Source organism: Tenrec ecaudatus, chromosome 8 (assembly GCF_050624435.1).
Source record: "Tenrec ecaudatus isolate mTenEca1 chromosome 8, mTenEca1.hap1, whole genome shotgun sequence".
Lineage (NCBI taxonomy): Eukaryota > Metazoa > Chordata > Mammalia > Afrosoricida > Tenrecidae > Tenrec > Tenrec ecaudatus.
In genome coordinates, this window is record NC_134537.1 from 53921736 (window position 1) to 53941217 (window position 19482).

The 19482-nt window shown below is 37.8% G+C and overlaps 1 protein-coding gene across 1 annotated transcript in view; it reads left to right on the forward strand.

The window, feature by feature from the left end:
* The window catches only part of DCDC2C (doublecortin domain containing 2C), a 111980-nt gene that overhangs the window by 68022 nt on the left and 24476 nt on the right, over positions 1-19482 (forward strand). Inside the window, exons 5-6 of the mRNA XM_075557177.1 lie at positions 2154-2291; positions 9745-9787. Coding sequence (XP_075413292.1) covers positions 2154-2291; positions 9745-9787 — 181 coding nt within the window. The remainder of the gene's footprint in view (positions 1-2153; positions 2292-9744; positions 9788-19482) is intronic.

Sequence of the window (19482 nt, forward strand, 5' to 3'; positions counted from 1 at the left end):
CCCTCGTTGCCATAAGTCAATCAACTGAACATAGGCACTCTTTGACCCAAGAAAATCATGGGGGGCTCAGTTACTTGTCTGGTAGAAGTGTTCTTCACAGCCACTCGATCCCCACATGGGCTCAGCTCTACAGTGGCTGTGCAGTTCTGCAATGACATTCTTCTTCTGTATTTCCTTCAGGACTGACCAAGGGAAGTATTTCTCCAAATATGAGCCAGGCACAAGCTAAGAACTTGATAGAAATGAAATATTTGAGTCTTATCCATTATCTGTTGAATCAGAGACTTTGAGGGTAACACCTAGCAATCTACATTTTAAGAAACCTTTCAGATGATCCTGATTCATGCTTTTAGTTTGATCTATAGGAATGGATAAATTCTATAGCTTCTACCCTTTTTAATGCCACCTGAATCAGTTCTTAAGTACACTATACCAAACTCTTGCCAAAGTTTTCCAAATCTCTTTTGTCTTTGTTCCATCCCATACACAAACACCTCTTCTATTCCTAAAATATGGCTCTCATTCTAATGTTCCAGGGAAATATTCATTAATTCTGATTTCTCACTCACACTTACTCACTCTCTGCCATAGAGTAATTCTAATTCATAGCAATTCTTTAAGGCAGGGTTGAATTGCTCCTGTGTGTTTCTGAGACTGTAAACATTTACAGAAAGGAAGCCTCTTCTTACTCTCCAATAAGAATGTAAACTCGGGTGTAATTAACTTCAAATGCTTGCCCTGGAACTCAGATCTCTTTAGAAATACTTGCTAATTTCCATTTCACCCTTAGGGACATTCAAATCCTTCGTATTCCGACTGGCCAATGTTTCCACTGCTATACAAAATAGTCACCAATCCTTCAAACCCCACTCACCCGCTGGATCAAGTCTATTCCGAACTCACAGTGAAACCATATAGAGCTGTAAAGGACTGAGAGTAGATAACTTAATCTGTCTCCCATGGAGTAGCTAGTGGGTTTGAACTGGTGACCTTACAGTTAGCAGTCCAGTGTTTAACCCATCATTCACAACCTATGGTGAATTCTTTAACCTTTGTGAAGTCAGCATTTGAATGGAATCTTTCTCCTCTTGGGACTCTCAGCATTTTGCCTTTTCTTGTTTTATTTATCTTTGTAGATTTTGGTTTATTTCTTGCCTTGGGAAAGCAGTGGTTTTTTTTTTACTGATATTTTTATCCAATTCAATACCTACTTCATTGCCATAAGCATAGTATGTGTACAGAAGTAAATGAATTGAGTTATTTATTGAATAAACAAACTAGTAAGTTAATGTTTCCCAATAATAATGAATAAAAAGTAGACTTATAATAGTTCTTGTTGCTTATAAAAGGCACATAATTTTCTAATAAATACTGGTTTGCTTTCCAAGTGTCGTTACTACAATATAAACCAATTTGTGTTAATTTTAGCTGTTAAATGTTAATTGTAATTGAACACCAACCAAGAGTTTAAAATGTTCTCGAGGGCCTCTGAGGACTTGTACATAATCAAAACTATGCTTTAATATTTAAAAGTCTAAAAATGGAAGGAAAGCCGAATGCTGGGGCTCACTTATGTTTTTAACGAGTCCATTTAGATTATGTTTACTTACGAGTATATGATTTCTACAAAAGGTCAAGAGTTGATTCCAACTCTTAGCCATTCTGTTGGACAGAGTATAATTTCCCCATGAGCTTTCCAAGGTTATGAATTTTTTGGAAGCAAGTAATCACATCTTCCTTTTGCAGCATAGCCTTTGGGTTCCAACTGCTGACCTGACTGTGGACCCTTTGGTGAGCAGCGGTGCATTCTAATCATTTACCACCAGGGCTCCTTCCATAAAGATTGTAGCATTGGGAATCTCCTACGTGTGTGCGTGCACGCGCGCTACAGGGTCACTAAGTGTTGGAATTGGCTTAATGGCAGTGGGTTTGTATGTTTGTCATTTGGGTTTAATTTTTATAGCTACAGACCACCACATTTTCCCCCTGAGGAACTGAACTTTCAGCTAGAAGTTGAGTGCTTAACTGGTGTTCTACTAGGGCTGTTTGTTGTCAGTATTTTATAATTTAAAAGAACTCTAAATATTACTAGTCTTAATATTTATAGTCCGTATTTTATAAAGAAATAACATTAAATAAATCTTTATTTACAGATTATTTACAATGAATGGGCATCTTTTGGAAAACTCGAATGAATTGCAAGATAATAATTTTTATGTTGCAGCAGGATTGGAGAACTTTAAACGTTTTTCTTATTGGAAATCCTCAAAAGTTCCTAGTGACGTCCAACAGTAAGCATATTATTCATTTTTCCGTCTTGTACATTTGTAATATTAGTCTCTTTTGGTCTTCTCTCAAATTTGGCCAGTTCAACTATTTGTTATTCTTAGCACTAAAATTGGACATTTTAATTTTTATGAAACAACTTAGGATGTTTAAGATTAGAAATGGAGTAGGTATTTCTGGATAGCAAGATCTCATAATCTTGACCATTTCCTCTGAGTGAGAAGGATCCTGTGAGCATCCATGAGTTCCTAAGGCCTGCAGATGGTGCATCACCAGCAGTTTAGAAGAAGGAGAAAGAAGTGCCTGGTATTATTACTTTTGGGATGTCCTCATTAGAGATTGAAATTTGTGAGCATCATTAGAGCTGATCCAGATAAGACAAACAGAACATCCCAGTTGCCTGCAGTGCCCTAAGGACCAAAGAAAATGACCAAGGCTCAGGAATCACTGACATTCAATGATGTGGCTGTAAAGTTCACCTGGGAGGAATGGCAGCTCCTGAACCCTGCTCAGAAGACCCTATATCAGAATGTGATGTTGGAGAACTATCGCAACCTGGTTTTCATTGAAATCCAGAAAGAAGATCATTTGCTTGATCACTTGCAATGTGAAAGATGCATGGACAGAACGGAATGGTGCTATAAATGCAATACATTGGAAAGTATTGTTTTTCAGCACAAAAACAATTTTCTTCCAATGGAAAATTATGAGATGTTTGGCTTACATGAAAAAATCGTAAAATTAGATTTAATCATTCTGGAATCAAATCAGAACAGAAGGAACAAAATACACAAGTCAGTTGTGCTCAGTGAAGATGAGAAAACTTTTCTCCACAGTGAACAAGAGCAGTTTTGTACTGAAATGAAATTCCCTGAGTGTGAACCCCCCAGGCTCATAAAGTCACAATGCAGTCAGCATCAGGAATCTGATGAAATTGAGAAACCACACACAGGCGATAAATGTGGGATAACCTTCATCGAGGACTCTGTGCTCTATGAGCAGCAGATTATTGGTATATTAGATAATAACTATGAATGCAGTCAATGTGGGCAAAAATTCAAGAAACCGTTCAAACTCAATGCACATTATCAAAGAAGTCATGGAGGACAAAAGCTAGGAAATCATTGCACTGTGGAAAAAGTTTTCACAGTGTATTCATACCTTAAGGGACATCAGGAACCTCATGTGGCAGGAATGTCCTGTGTATGCAGTGAATGTGGGAAAGGCTTCACCAGGAAGAGTGATCTCACTGCTCATCAACAAACTCATACTGGAGAGAAACCCCATGTATGTCGTGAATGCGAAAAAACTTTTATCCGGAAGAGTAAGCTTACTGTTCATCAGCGAACTCATACTGGAGAGAAATCCCATGTATGTGGTCAATGTGGAAAAGCCTTTCTCAGGAAGGATGCTCTCACTGTTCATCAGCGAACTCATACTGGAGAGAAACCCCATGTATGTGGTCATTGTGGAAAAGCCTTTCTCAGGAAGGATGTTCTCACTGTTCATCAGCGAACTCATACTGGAGAGAAACCCCATGTATGTGGTCATTGTGGAAAAGCCTTTCTCAGGAAGGATGTTCTCACTGTTCATCAGCGAACTCATACTGGAGAAAAACCCCATGTATGTGGTGAATGTGGCAAAGCCTTTATCAAGGAGACTGCTCTCACTGTTCATCAACGAATTCATACTGGAGAGAAACTCCATGTATGTGGTGAATGTGGCAAAGGCTTTATCCAGAAGACTTCTCTCACTGTTCATCACCGAACTCATACGGGCGATAAACCCCATATATGTAGTGAATGTGGCAAAAGCTTCATTCATAAAGGAAATCTCAAAACTCATCTACAAATCCACAGGAGAAAAACCCTATGTATGTGGTGAGTGTGTTAAAGCTTTCAGCCATATGTGATGCCTTACAGCACATCAGAGATTTCACAAAGGAAAAAAGCCCTTTGCATGAATTAAATGTGGAAAATCTTATATGTAAAAGTCTGAGTTCGTTAAATATGAGAAAATTCCCCACAAGAAAAACTTTCATTGGGGTTAGTGTAACAAAGGTTTTAAAACCGAGGAAGAGGTGTTAGAGTTTGGCCTGGGCCAAGCATAGGAACAGACAATTGTGACTTATGGGGACCCATGTTCGGCACTGCTGGCATGACCCAACTTTGTGGGGAGAGGATCTTCCAGACTTCTACAGGGTACATGGGTACATCATTTCTCTTCCAGCTTTCAGTGCCCAGAAGAGAGCTGAACCTGGTGTTTCCAGATCACAGCTATACCAAGAAGTAGAATGCCCACCCTGATTCCACTTGAGCCTTCCCCACCTGCATGCTCTTTGATGTATGGGAACAATTAATCCAGAGGATGAATGGACCACAACAAACCTCAGCCTCCACAACCCTGAAACCAAAGAACTAGATGGTGTTCAGCTTCCACTACTAATTACTCTGAAAGGGATCACAAAAGAGGGTCCCTGAGTCGAGTGGGAGAAAAAAGTGGAACAAAACCAAAATCATAAAATAGATCAGGCTTACTGGTCTGAAGGAGACTTGGAATCCGTAGATTATGGCCTTTAGTGGCCATTCACTCTTGGACCTGCACTCACTCCTCTGCTTCAGCTTTCAGCCAAACAATATACAGGCTTGGAGAGGAAGAATAACATCAAAGAATAACATGCACTCCCTGGAAGGTGAACTGTACAAAATCAAAGGAACAGCAGTTGCTTATGGATCAAAACTGTTGAACAAGAAGGAACAGGAAAGAAGGATGAATAATATAAAAACTAAGGGAGGGTGGAAGTGGGAAGAAGGCTGATATATCTTGGGGAACACAGTCAATGTATGAATTGTTGAATTGAAACCAATTTACTCTGTAATGTTTCAAATCATAAAAAAAATGAAGAGTTCAAAAAAAAAAAGATCTCATAATCTTACATTTTCTCTAGAGATACTGGGAGTCTTAGAAACCAAGAATCCATGTGTAATTTTGCAATGATCTCTCTCCCTGTAGTGGGTCTCAGGAAATCAAAGATGTTTGGAACTTGATCATACTATTTTTATTTGCTCTTAGTTTTTATCTAGCAGCTTTCTAAATGTTCCTGCCCAAAGTTCTCCAAACCCTGATGTTATGTGTCTTAAATTATTATAATTATCCTTACTGTTTCATGATATAAATGCCCATTAAAATAGTAATAGAAGGGAAATTCTTCTATCTGATATATGGCATTTATGAAGAAATTCACTGCTAACATACTTAATGGTTATAGATGGAGAACTTTCCTCTTAAGAGAGGATGCACACTCAATAAGAACTGCTATTCAATATTGTTATTCTTAATTTGAATGTTCCTTAAGCTTCGAGAATGGCAGTGGAAAGGAGGCTCTGGAGGCTTCTAAAAAGTTCTGGAGTTTCAAGCCATGCTACTCTTCAATTTTTTAAACTATGCAAATATTCAGATATGTACATAAATACTGGAAATTAATTCATGAATTAACTTCCAAATTATTCCAGTTCACTAATATATGAGGAGCCTTCAAAAAGTTTTCAGAAAAATGGAATTGAAAGATAATGGAATCTCTCCACAAACTTTTTGAAGCCCCCACTTGTCTCCTTACCAATTTTTTTAAACATACTTTAATTCTAACATATATTTTAGCAATAAATACTTCAATATCTATCTCTACAAGTTAAGGATTACTTATTTTGAATATGTCATGATCATATTTAACAAAAGTATTAATTATATAATATTATCTAACACATAGCCTGTATTCAAACTGCCCTTACTACCTTCAAATACATTATACAATAAACTTGTTTGAATAATGTTCACATGAGGTTGACACAGGGCAATTGGTGAACATGGAAATTGAGTTAGTATAATCTACTGGTAGGCCGGTCTGATCAGATCTGGGACTCTGAGCCACGTAAGGGGAATATCCTGAACAGTAAGTGAGAGGTGAAGTCTGGGTGATTGTTTTGAAGAGGTTGTCTTCCAAGTCATTGAGCAAAAATGAATCCATCTTTGGGATATGCAGGTTCATCCTTTATAGTTCTTGACGAATGAAACAGAAGGAGGGAGGAATTAGATTGATTAAAAATTATTCTGAGTAAGTCTTATCCCTACTTCATTTATCTGCCATGATGCCCACTGTCTCTCTCTTCACTCTAGCAATTTGTATTGTTGGTACAAAACTCCAGAAATGACTTCTCGTCATGTCTTTTGTATTTTGATAAACAATGACTCTCTGCGATTTCTGTTTGTGCTTGTCTTGTGGGGATGGTGGGTGGCAGGATAATTTATTTATTGTTATTGGATCTTTCTGTGAGTTTTTTTGAGGCTCTCATATAAATTGTTTTCTTTGGGCTCAGGATATAAAAGCCTGTATAACAAAAATGGATAGTTTAGGGAGGGAATAATTTTGCTTAAGGAACTTTTTAGTAGTCTTTCTTTAATTTGAAGGAAAAGTGTATGTGTCTGTGTGGGGGTGGAGTTGGTCTGATTTATGGTTTGAAGGATAGAATTTCATTTGATGTTGTCTTAATAAGCTTCATAGTGTCCCCCCTCTTTCATAGTATTTCCTTCTTCACATATCAGTGGGACAGTAAATCATTCAGAACTAATAACTTTTCTTATATTGCATTGTATACCTATAGAAAACTGTTAGTCTGAGACCCTCAGCAGTTACAACTACTATTTGTGCCCATGTAGCTTTGATGTTATGGATGATTGTAGGGCCAGGCTCAGTGGTAGGTTAAAGAAGGCAGCAGAAAGAGGGCAGAGCTTTGGAATTTGGATTTCAAAAATTTGATTTAATTTCTGTTCTTATGTCTATTGCCTATGTCCCCAGAACCCTTTATTTCTCCTGTTGTAAACAGTCAGGTTGTCCTGAGGAAAATGAGACCATAGATGAGAAGACAATGTACATATTGTAAAGTGTGTCTGAAATATGCTATTGTGATGCCATTCCTTGATATAGGTTCAGAGGTATACATTTATGCAAATCCTATATATATTGTTGTCTGTTTTAAAGGCAAGTGTCAGCATTGGGGTTGAGGATGAGCTTGTTCGCCTTTGTGACCGTGAGGTAGAGTTGTGGGTGCTGTAGGTAGGCTTCAATGCAGAACTTAGCCTACATGGTGTGTGCCCTGTGGCCACATTGGTGAGACCTTGACCTGCTCTTCCAAGTCATTTTACTTTTCACTTACTTTGAAAGGCAGGGCTTCTCATTTTGACAAGCCAACCAGGCCACACTTTGCTCGTAGTAGGGATGAGTAACTGCCTGGAATTGCCTCCCTTCAGGTCGATAGATGTAGCTGAAATGTCCCTTTTATTAGTCCCTGTCATCTACAATTTAAAAAACAGACATTGACCACCAGCTCATCCACTGATGGGTTTTCTCGTCTTCAAGGCCTTGTTGAAATGAGCATTTTCTATAGCTACTCTTGGGGATGGTACACCCTTGATTGTTTAGTTCTTATTGGTGCATTTGTAATCTATCTAGTGTAGGAAAAAGTATATAAGGGTTTACTACAAAACTTCCCTGGAGCTATTTCTCTGTCAAGGTTTTTAATGGTCATTATTTTGAGGAAAGAAAAGGAAATGCCATCTTTCATCGAATGTTGAGTAGGTCCTTTAGTTTTAAGTGGTGCATTTTATTGACAGAAAACACCGGGGAGCGTGGTCTGCCTTCCCTCCCCCCAAGTTTCATAGCACAGATTGAGCATTTCTGTAGTCAGACAACCTGAGACGTGTCTGTGGGCGCAGGCTCTATGGCTGACCTCATCTCTGTTCTGGTTTATATGCTTTACGTTTTCTTTTCTGAAGCCCGAGGAGGGTCCTTTGACCTCTCTGTGCATGTAGAGCCCTAGAGCAGTTTGATATCCAAACATAGAGTTAGAATTCTGCCTGCTTGCTTGTCTGGAAAGCATGAACATTTCTTGATTTTATCAACTTCTTGATAACTGCTAATGGTAACAATTATTCTTAACAATTATTTTTAATGGTGACTAATCATTCTTAATAATTGAAAATAGTCCTGATGGTATCGTGGGCTATGTATTCCATTTGGAACAGCTGAGTTGACTGGACTAGTACCCTCTACTTTATTTCCATTCTTCCCTAAATATGTTTCTCCTCCTTTCAATGAGCTGTATATTTCCCTATTGTCCATTAATCTGTTGGCCACTGAGCAGAATCCATCAGTTGGCTAAAGATCTTCTTCCTCTGCCAAAGAAGTGTAGGTTTAGGATGAGCAGGAGGTTTCCTATAATCACCAAGAGACCAGAACCTTTTAGCACTAATGAATAACAATGAGGTCCTTTTTTGTTGGAGACTCATGTAGTAGACCATCCAAATTTGCATAGCAATTATTGGAGAAAGTCTTGCTAAAGAAGCAACAGAAACAAAAGGTACCTGTGTTTGCACTGTTGTTAAGCCTAGAAAGTATAGGTGGCAGACAAGAACTCTGTGATATGGTTTAAAGAGAATGCACTTGGTTTTGAATTGGATTTAGAACTCAGTTCTTCCATCAGTTAGCTGGGGGACATTGTATAAAAATATCATTTCCCAGAGCCTTATTCTCTTTGTTAGTGTACTGACAGCAATCCTACCTGCCTCCTGGTTATTCTGAGAGTTATGTGAAGGAACTATGTTGGTAAAAGTGATTTACAACTATCAAAATGTTTCAAAAATTAAAAAAAAAATCTTCTCTATTAGATAAAAAGGAACCACAGTGGTATAGTGATTGCAAGTTAAACTACGATCTGCAAAGTCTGCAGTTCAAAACCACTAGCTGCTCCTTGGGAGAAAGACTCTACCTTCTACTCCCATGAAGAATTACAGTCGCAAACTCTCAGGGACAGTTCTACCTTGTGCTATAGGGTCACTATGAGTCAGTATTATTTGAGGGCAGTGAATTTGGTTTTGGTATTTATACAAAAGAATCCCTTGTTGCTTACTGGTTACATATTAACTTTCTAACTGCAAAATTCGCAGTTCAAAACCAGCGGCTGCTCTTTGGGATAAAGATGGGGCTTTCTACACTCCTGAAAAGTTACAGCCTCACAAAATCATAGGAGTAGTTCTAGCCTGCCCTATTGGGTTGCTGCAACACATCATTGAATGGCAGTGAATACACACACAGACACACAGACACACACACACACACACACACACACACCTGCAGATACGGCACCCTTGATAAGGCAACAACCCTAATAATGAGAATATTTGATTTTCAACGATCTTTAAAATACTTTAGCACACTTCTTTGGATTCCTCCCGAGTACTGAGCATGTGACAAACACTTTATTGACATGAGTCTGATCACTGTGTACACAGTAAGCTCTTGGTCAATGCCCTTTCTGAAAAGTAAAGAACCCAGATTAAATTTCTATAAGGATGTGTTTGGGCTGTGTTTTAAAAATTTCAATATGACTTTCTTTTGTCTTTCAGAAAGTATGAAGAAATTGAAAAACATCCACAGAAAAAGAAGAATGTAAGTAATTTTTTTCCCCAAGGAAAAGGGCTACAATGGTTAGTACTGAATTTCGATCTATCTCAGCAGTAACAGGGTGCTTGAGTGGAGTTGGAAGAAGGGCACCTTGTCATAGAGGATACCTGGGACAAGAGAGAGAGGTCAGAAATTGGTGTGTGTGTGTGTGTGTGTGTGTGTGATTGCAACACAGTAGCTAGAGAAACAATGTTAAGGAATAGAGGCTACAGGACTAGATGAATATCAGTAAAAGCCAGACCTTGGAGGATCTGTGTTTGTACCCCAAGTCATGTCATAAAAACAGTATTTTAGTGGTTTCTTAAAAAGAAAAATAAACTTATATACTTGGCTGACAACTCTAGTGAAAATAGAGCGGTCATACTACGCATCAGTGTATGGACTGTGAATGGCATGCTTCTAATGTTTTACTCCTAACAATGGGCTTAAAAAATCTATTTGGAATACTCAGTACATTTTGAACTTTTTTGGTGTGGGCTTTATTCCGTTTCTCAGGTTAAGATAGTCCTCCTTTATAATTTGTTCAGTTATTTTCCCCTTAATAATGAATGGAATTGTATTTCTCTGCTGTAATAAATGATTTTGATGAATTTTTAAATTTTTCTTTCTCCCTTCATTTGATCTATTAATGTGGTGGTGAGTTATACTGAATTTCTAATGTGTAACTATCCTCTCATTTGTACATATATTCCCATCATCATTTTCAAAACATTTTCTTTCTACTTGAGCCCTTGGTTTCAGCTCTTCCCTCCTCCATCATCCCTCCCTCACGACGGACCAGACCTCAACCCTTACTTTGCTTAGCATAATTTCCTCCAATTTTTCCCATGCATGATGTGCTTCATGCATTCACCACTGTGTTTTAGGGATGCATAGTACTCCATTGTATGTATGTACCACAGTTTTTTAATCCATTTACCTGTCGATGTAAATTTAGGTTGTTTCCAACTCCTTGTGATTGGGAACTGTGCTGCAATGAACATTGGAGCATAGCTGTCTGGCCGTGTTTTGTTTCTTGCCTCTTCTGGGTATATGCCCTGTTGGGGAATTGCTGGGTTGTATGGTAGTTTGATTTCCACCTGTTTTAGATATTGCCAAATCAATTTCCATAATGGCTATTCATATCTACAGGTCTACCAGCAGAGGATGAGAGTTCCTATATCACCACTGCCCCTCCAACACTTGTTACTTTCTGATTTTTTTGTATTTGGCTATCTTTGAGGGTGTTAGTTGGTATCTCATAGTTGTTTAATTTGCATTTGTCTCATAACTAGTGATTGAGAACATTTTTCATATGTTTATTGGCCATTTGGATTATTGCCCTTGTGAAATTTCTGTTCAGGTCCTTTGCCCACCTTATCAATGGGCTATTAAGGTTTTTTCTTGTAAACTAGCAGAGTATTGTAGATTTCAGTAATAAGGCCTTTGTCTGATGTGTCATTGCTAGAGGTGTTTTCCCAGTCTGTGGACTCTCTTATTACACTCTTAGTGAATTCTTTTGATGTACTCAGGTGTTTTATCTTCAGTATATCTCACTTGTTAATTTGTGCATCGTCTGTGTTTGTGTGCCCTTCCCTATTTAACAAAGTCTGTGTATTCCCTGTGACAATGTTCTCAGGTTTGTCTAAATTCTCTCATTGATGGCTCTAATAGTGTGAAGTTTTCTTGTGCACGAAGTGAGGGAAGTGGCTTGCTTAATTTTTCTGAAAGTAGATATCCATTTTCCCCCCAGCATCACTTGTTGAAGAAGACATGGGTTTCCCATTTGATATTTTTGGGGTCCTTATCAAAGATCAGTTGTCTGTATGTTGATGATTTTATTTCTGGGATTTTAGTTCTATTCCATTGGTCTGATTATCTTTCTTTATATCAGTACCACACTGTTTTGACCACTGTGGATGTAGAATAGGTACTAAAATCAGTTAAAGCAAGCCCTCCAAATTTGTTCTTCTTGAGGAGTTGTCTGATTCTGGGCTTCTTCCCTCTCCATGTGAAGTTGATAATTAGTTTTTCCAATTCTTTGAAGAAAGATGATATAGTATTTGTATTGGGATAGCATTAAACTTACATTGTGCCTTGGGCAGAACTGACATCTTTACCATATTGACTCTTCTTATCCATTAGCATGGAATATTCTTCCATTTGTGGAGGTCACTCTGGGTTTCTTATAATAGTGTTCTGTAGTGTTCCTCATACAAACATTTTTTGTGGTCAGGTATATCCAATATGTATAGCAGTCTGATAGACTTCTGTTTGTTGGTCTTGTATCCAGCCACTCTGCCACATTCCTCTATGGCTTCCAGCACTCACTTGTGGAGCTTTTGGGTCTTTCCATACATAAAATCTTATCATCTGCGAATAAGAATAATTTCAACTCTTCCTTCCCCAGACAGATACCTTTCTTGTCTTTCCTTTGCCTTATGCTGCTAGCTAGGACCTCCAGATCAATGTTAAATAAGCATGGGGACAAGGGGCATCCTTGTCTGGTCCCCTTTTTCAGTGGAATTGTTTTTGTCTCTTCTCTATTGACTGCCACTCTGGCTGTTGGATATTTATATATAGCTTGTATTATATTTGAGGAAATTTTCTTTCATTCCTGTCTTTGAATGTCAAACAGGAATGGGTCTTGGATGTTGTCGAATGCTTTTTCGGCATCTATCAATATTATCATGTGATTCTTATAATTTTTCATATCAATGTGTCAAATAATACGAATGTCTCTCATATGTCAAACCATCCCTGCATCCCTGGTATGAATCCCACTTGGTCATGGTGAATTATTTATTTTATATACTTTTATATTCTATTGACCAGTATTTTATTAAGGATTTTTGCATCAAAGTTCATTAGCGATATTAGTCTGTAGTTCTCTATTCTTGTGGGATCATTTCCCAGTTTAGGTATCAGAGTTATACTAGCTTCATAGAAATAGTTTGGGGATTTTCCATCTTTTTCTATGTTCTGGAAGAATTTTTGTAATATTGGTGTCAGTTCTTCCCTGAATGCTTGTTAGAATGCTCCTGTGAAGTCATTTCATCCAGTGGATGTTTTGTTGGTAACTCCTTGATAACCTTGTCTATTTCTTCTATTGCAATGGGTCTGTTGAGATTCTTGACGTTCATCTGAGCTAGTCTAAGGAATGATTGTTTTTCCAAGTTTTTGTCCATGTCCAAGTTTTTTAATTCATTGGAGTATAGGCCTTCGTAGTTCTGTATATTATCTTTTTGGTTTCATTAGGGTTGTAATGCCCCATTTCATTTCTCATCCTTGCTATTGAAATTTGTTTGTTTTTCCCCCCCTTTTTTTTTGGTTAGGTTTGCCAGCGGTCTGTTGATTCTGTTAACCCTTTCAAATAATCAATTTTAGATGCATTTATTTTTTCCATAGTTCTTTTTTTTCCCTCTCGTGTATCTGAGCCCTCATTTTTAGCATTTCTTTTCTTTTGCTATTACTAGGACTGTCCTGTTGACTCTGCTCTAATTGCTGTAAAATTTGAGCCAGAATATCTTTCATAAGTGTCTATTCCCTTTTTATGTGTGCATGTGTTGCTATCACACTTCCTGTGATAATTGCCTTTTCTGTATCCTAGTGGTTTGGGTATGTCATATTCACATTCTCGTTGGTTTCTAGAAACTTCCTGATTTCATGTCTGCTCTGGCTAGTACCCACACTTTTTGAAACAGAAAAGTTATCCATCCTCCAATTGTTTGCCCTTGTTTTCTCATCACCCTTTTATTGATTGCCAGACTCAACTTGTGTCCTAGCATGTGGTCTTTCTTCAAGTATGTGCCATGTGGGCTTGAGAAGAATGTGAGATTTTTTTTTTAATTTGGTGGAGAGTTCTGAAAATATTTAACAGGGCAAGTTGTCTAATTGTGAAGTTTAGATCTATAGTCTCTCTGAGAGTTGAGTATTAAAGTCATCTAACTATAATTGTTGAGCCTGTGATTTCTTTATTCATCATTTGGAGTTTTAGATTGACAGATTTCACAGATCTCTCATTGAGCATGCATACATTTATTATGCTTACTGATTCTTTGTCTACTATTCCCTTGAACACTACATAGTACATCTCCTATCTCTTATTATAGCTTGCACCTTGAGATCATTTTTTATCTGACATTAGGATTGCAACCCCTGCTTTTTTTGATTGCCATTTGCTTGGTAAATTTTTCTACAGCATTTGATTCCCAGCCTATTTTTGGCTTTAATATTGAGATGTGTTTCCTGTAAGCAGCAGGTTGACGGGTTGTGTTTTCTAAGTCAGTCTGCTAGTTGCTGCCTTTTAATGCTTGAGTTCAGTACATTGATATTCAGGGTAATTAATCCATCTATTGACTCTGTGATATCATATTGTACTTTTTGTTTTTTGTGTTTTCCTACCCTTTCTTATCAGTGTGTTTTTTGTGTGTGCATTTCACTCTTGCCTTCTTTCCACTGTTGAGCAAATGCTATTTTGGGGCCTGTTTTTGCTTTGTTAATCTTTACATGGAGTTCTATGTAGTAGTCTCTTACTTGTGCTCGGTGAGTATTGTTCTTTTGCCTATACTGGGTCAGCAAGGGATTTTTTTTTTTTTTGGTAGAGCTGGGTTTCTGGTAACATATTCTTTGATTTATTTCCTTATCCAGGAAGAATCTTACTTCTCCAACTATCTTGATAGATATTTTTACTGGATAAAGTATTCTTGGGTTTGTGTTAATTTCTTTCAAATTTTGGAATATGTTACTCCACTCTGCCCTCTTCATAGTGTCCACTGATAGGTCTAAGCATATTCTTATTTCAGTGTCTTTATAGATGATTGCTTTTTTCCTCCTAGCTCCTCTTATGATTTTCTCCTTTTCCTGATAGTTGGGTTTTTAAAATATTAATTGCCTTGGTGAGTTCTTATTGGTACGCAGTCTAGCTGGTTTTCTTTTGGCTTCCTGAATGTTTGCCTGGTTTTCATTCATTAAGCTGGGGAAATTTTCCTTTAAGAATTTCCTCACTATTTCTTCTTTTGACTTCTTTGTTGTATCTTGTTCCAGTAGTCCCATTATTCTAATATGGCTCCTCTACATAGCATCACACACGGTTCTTAGGCTTTCTTCAGCTTCTCTGATTATCTTGTTTGAGTGTCTTGTTTGTTGAAGTCTTCCTGGTTATACTCTTGGTCACTCGTGCGATTCTCTGCCTCTTTAAGTCTATTGGAGAAATCTGTGAGTTTGCTCCTGGCTTTTGTTACCTCATCCCTTAACTCTTGTATTTCCCTTTTGTGTATTGCTTCCCTCATATTCTGTCTGACTTTAAGAAAGCATTGTGAAGACTTCTTTCTGTGGCAGGTCAACATCTACCTCTTCCATGACTGCTGTTAGGTTCCGGTCATCCTCTGACACTGGATTTTATTTATCCTGTTTTCTTGTTGAGGTGATTGCTGTTACATGCCATTATGGAGAAACTTGGTGCCATTTTCCAGGAGTCAAAGAAACTTGGGCTCTCTTTATGAGCTTGATATGAATACTTCTGCTGGTTTCCTGTAGCCAGCTGCTCTGTGGAGTTGTACTTTACCGTTGTACCACTGAGGTTTCCTTCTAGCCCCAACCTACCAGTAATCTGTTGTTTGGAAGTAAGGTTTGATGGCCCTCTTAGTCATCAGGCTCTGAGGTCAGCCTGCATTGCACTCTAGTAACACTCAATCTTCTATTGGGGCCCGTTTGCAGATATGCACACTTCGGTCTGAAGAAAAGTGCTGGCCTGGTTATGGGAGGGCATATATGTGGGGCTGGGGATGGGCTAGGGTTGGTAGTGGTCTGTTCCCATCTAGAGGCACTGTGGATAGGTAGGAAGGCAGGAAATAGGGCCTTGTCTGTGAAGCTCTGCAACTCAGAGCACAGAGGTTAAGGGGAGCCCCAGGCAGAGCAGGAAAGGTGGACAGGAGAATGCTGTAGGAGGGTTTTGCCAACAGGCAGCAGGAGGTCCCTGTGCCATTTGGAATATCAAACGTGGCTGCATGAGTCTCTGCTGGCTGGCTGGTGTGCTTGGGGTACTGTTGCTGGAATGTGGCCACAGCAGTGCGAACAACTCAAGCTTGGCCAGTTCCTGCAGCAGTCCTTGGTCCTTGGGATTCCACAGTGGGTGCAGGAGTTGGGGTGGAAGTCAGCTTCTGGTTCAGGGATGTACTCTGGGCTGTCGCAGGAATTTAACCAGCAGCCTCAGAACCCCTACTTGGCCCCCAAATCTTCCCATTCACTGAACTCCACAGTGCTCTCAGGATGAACAGCCTACCTGGTTGCCATCCTGCCACCTTATCTCTCTCTTTTTTTTAAACCCAATGCCAGTTCTGAAAATATAAAGATGAGTTGAATGTTTTTGTTAGTATATTGGGGAAGGAAGGCACAGCAAAAGGATATCAGTCCATATTAAATCCTATTTACTGTTTATGCCCAATCCTAGAAGATCTTCCTGATTCCATGAGCATCAACCCATCCTCACTACTTCAATCTCAATAGATCAGTAACATTTGTTCTATTTAATTATTTAATTCTGTCTATATCTCTCTACTAATACTGCCTAATAAAGTCATATGAAACAACTAACTAGCTGGAAAGGAGGATATTGAAGTTCTTTTTGGCATAGTGACTATGTTGTCTTTCTACTGTTTTTTCATGCTTTCTGCATCATTCAATACTTTTTCCATAAAATCCTTCAACATTGCAATTCAGAACTTGAAATTTTTCTTCACTTATTTTGGCTTGACAAATGCTGCATATGTTCTTTCCTTTGGTTTTCCATTTCCAACGTTTTTTTTCCATTTCCAACGTTTTTTTTCCATTTCACTATAATACTTTTTCTTCTCAAGCCTCCCACACAGTAAGCACCAGCATGAACATTTGCCGATTGGGTAGTGGCAGCCTAGGAAGAAACGTCTACAGAAAACAGGGCACTCTTTTCATATTATATGGGAAAGCACAAACACCATTGTTCAAGTATCACTGAGTCAAACAAGACAACAAACCACTCCCTACCCCAAACACCAGTGACAACAATAACTAGAAATAATTCAGACAAGTCAGTCTCCAGGTGAGAACATCTTGGAACACCTAAGCAATTTAGTTCACATCTATTTTCCTTTTATGTTCATATATGATACAACTCTTTGTCCAAATAGTTTGAAAAGGGTCTTTTCAATTAGTAGAAAAGTGAAATCATAGCTAATACATAGAACTATATATGTCACAGTTTAAATGGTAGCTTAGTTTCTTCCTCAGTGGCACATACAATAACCACACGTATAATAGTGCTTTGATGTCAAATAGGATTTCTTGCATAGCAGAAGACAAATGCTCTCTATTTGTCTGGGATAATTAGGTGGATTTTTTTAAATGAGTAAAATGATTATTCTTCTCTGGATTCAGCTGAATGTCTAGGAAATAGATAAAGTCTCTCTGTGCATTATGATAACAATTTTTCCTTTTAATGAATTTATTATTGTCCTCAGAGCAAAGTGATTTTGTTACAATTTTTGAGTCAGACTTTTTCAGTGGGAATCCTGGCTGTTTTTGGTGGATTTGTAACTTTAATGTCCTTTGTAATCTCTTTGACTCAGATCATGAACATCGGTCTGCTTTACCGTTAGCATTTCTTACCCCATCTCCCTCCAATGGATTTCTGTTATGAGATTGATTTTAAAAGAGTATGACATTCTGGTTTAAGTTACAATTAAGTACCCAGTGCAGAGTTTAAAAAATTTTTGAAACAAGATAGTTGTGTGCTTTTTGCACCTAGATTTCCATTCTGAATGGAATGAATGATTATATCTTCATTTACCCAAAAGAAGTTATAACTGAACTATGAAGCATGTACATTCCCTAATAAAATGGCAGAAAGTTATTGGTGCAATTTTATTGATTAGCAGATTTGAAATATGCTTTGAAAACAGCCAGAATTATTGGATTGGTTTAGTCCATTAGTCCTTCAAATATTTGACCCTTTTAAGATATGTCATTATGAGTCTGTAAATGTCTTCTACAACACAATTAACTTGAAGTATGACTTTTTTTAATCTAATGAAAGTTATTGAATGAATCTACTCTTAATGTGTTATATAAAATCCAGTTTCACAGAAACTGCATTTACTGTGATTTTAATAGATATTGCCTTCCAAAGAAAAGTAAGGCTAATTTAATAAATGTTTAAATTGCATTCATATATTAAATGAATATTTTATATTGCAAGCCTCTGAAAAATCAGTAAATAGTTAATAAGCATTGTGTTTATTTCACATCTGCCTTCAACATATTAATATTACATATTTTTGAGCTTAGAGCTAACAAGGGGTGGTAAAAAATAATGAAAAGGGGATAAAGCATTGGTGTGTGTGTGATAGATAGATAGATAGATAGAGAGAGAGAGAGAGAGAGAGAGAGAGAGAGAGAGAGAGAAGAAAACAGTTTAAAGCCTCGTACAATATGAACCTGTGATTCATGTATATAGTAACCTAATCTGATCCATAAAATGCAGAATGAAATAAGTATTTTTGAATTGACATTTTCAGGCTAACACTGTCAAGGCCATATCTGGAAACAATAGAGACAACACTCATTGTCATCTCTTAGCAGTCAGAAGATGGAACAGCTAGGCCCAAGTGTTAATTTATCTTGTCTGTTTAATAAATATTGAAAGCAGGGCTTGGGGCATTGATGGATGACCTTGACCTACATTGGAACTAGAAGATGCACACAGGACACCAGTGAAATTTTATGCTTACAAGACTATAGTCACTATAGTTGTAATTATTCTTCAATTAGGCAAACTGTCTAATTCAGCCTAAATTACCTTGGGAGGCTGACTCTCATGTGCTTGAGCTAGATAAGATGTTACAATAGCATTAAAATACAGCTGAACTGATTGAAATAGGCTCTGGAGAAACATAAAAATAAATACATCCAATGTTTTTCAGGTTTATTTTCTGAAAATTTTTTTAATAGGAGGCAATATTAATGAAATTGAAAATAAGAACCTGTCACTCTTATAAATAGAGCTTTAAATGATTTCATGGGGTCTTGAGACTTAGGCACAGAGAGAACAAGGATCGAAGGTATGAGGTTTCTTTGTGAAAAGCAATGGTTTTTCTGTTTTCCCCTTTAATCCATTCTTTACAAATAAATCAAATAATCCTAGTGGTATAATTAAAACATATTCAGAGCTCCTTCTTTCTGCCAAGCAATGTGCCAAGCATGGAGTATGTGAAGAAAAAGGCCATGTCTCTGCCCTAGACAGCTTACAGGCCAGAGGGGTAAATAGACATATAAGTAAAATAATCCATGGTGTTGCAATAGTACAGCTATTCAAAGATGGTCTGAGAACAAAGAAGAGTAGTTTTGTCTTGTTAGGGGAAAGAAAGATGTAGCAGCAAGATGACATTGGACTTGGGTCTTGTAGGATTGATAAAGCTTTTCAGGTTGATGAAGGAGAGGTGGCTACTCTAGGAAAAGAAAGGATTAAAAAGTATTCATTAGTCATTTTATTGGGAGCTCTTACAGATATCATAAGATTCCGTAGTCCAATCACATTAAGCAGTAATGGATAATCGCTACCACAACCAGTTTTAAACCATTTAATTTCTTCTTGACCTCCTTAATGTCAGCTCCCCTTATCCCCTCCCTTCCCCCCCTAGCCCCCAGGAAATCTTCTTCTTTTCCCC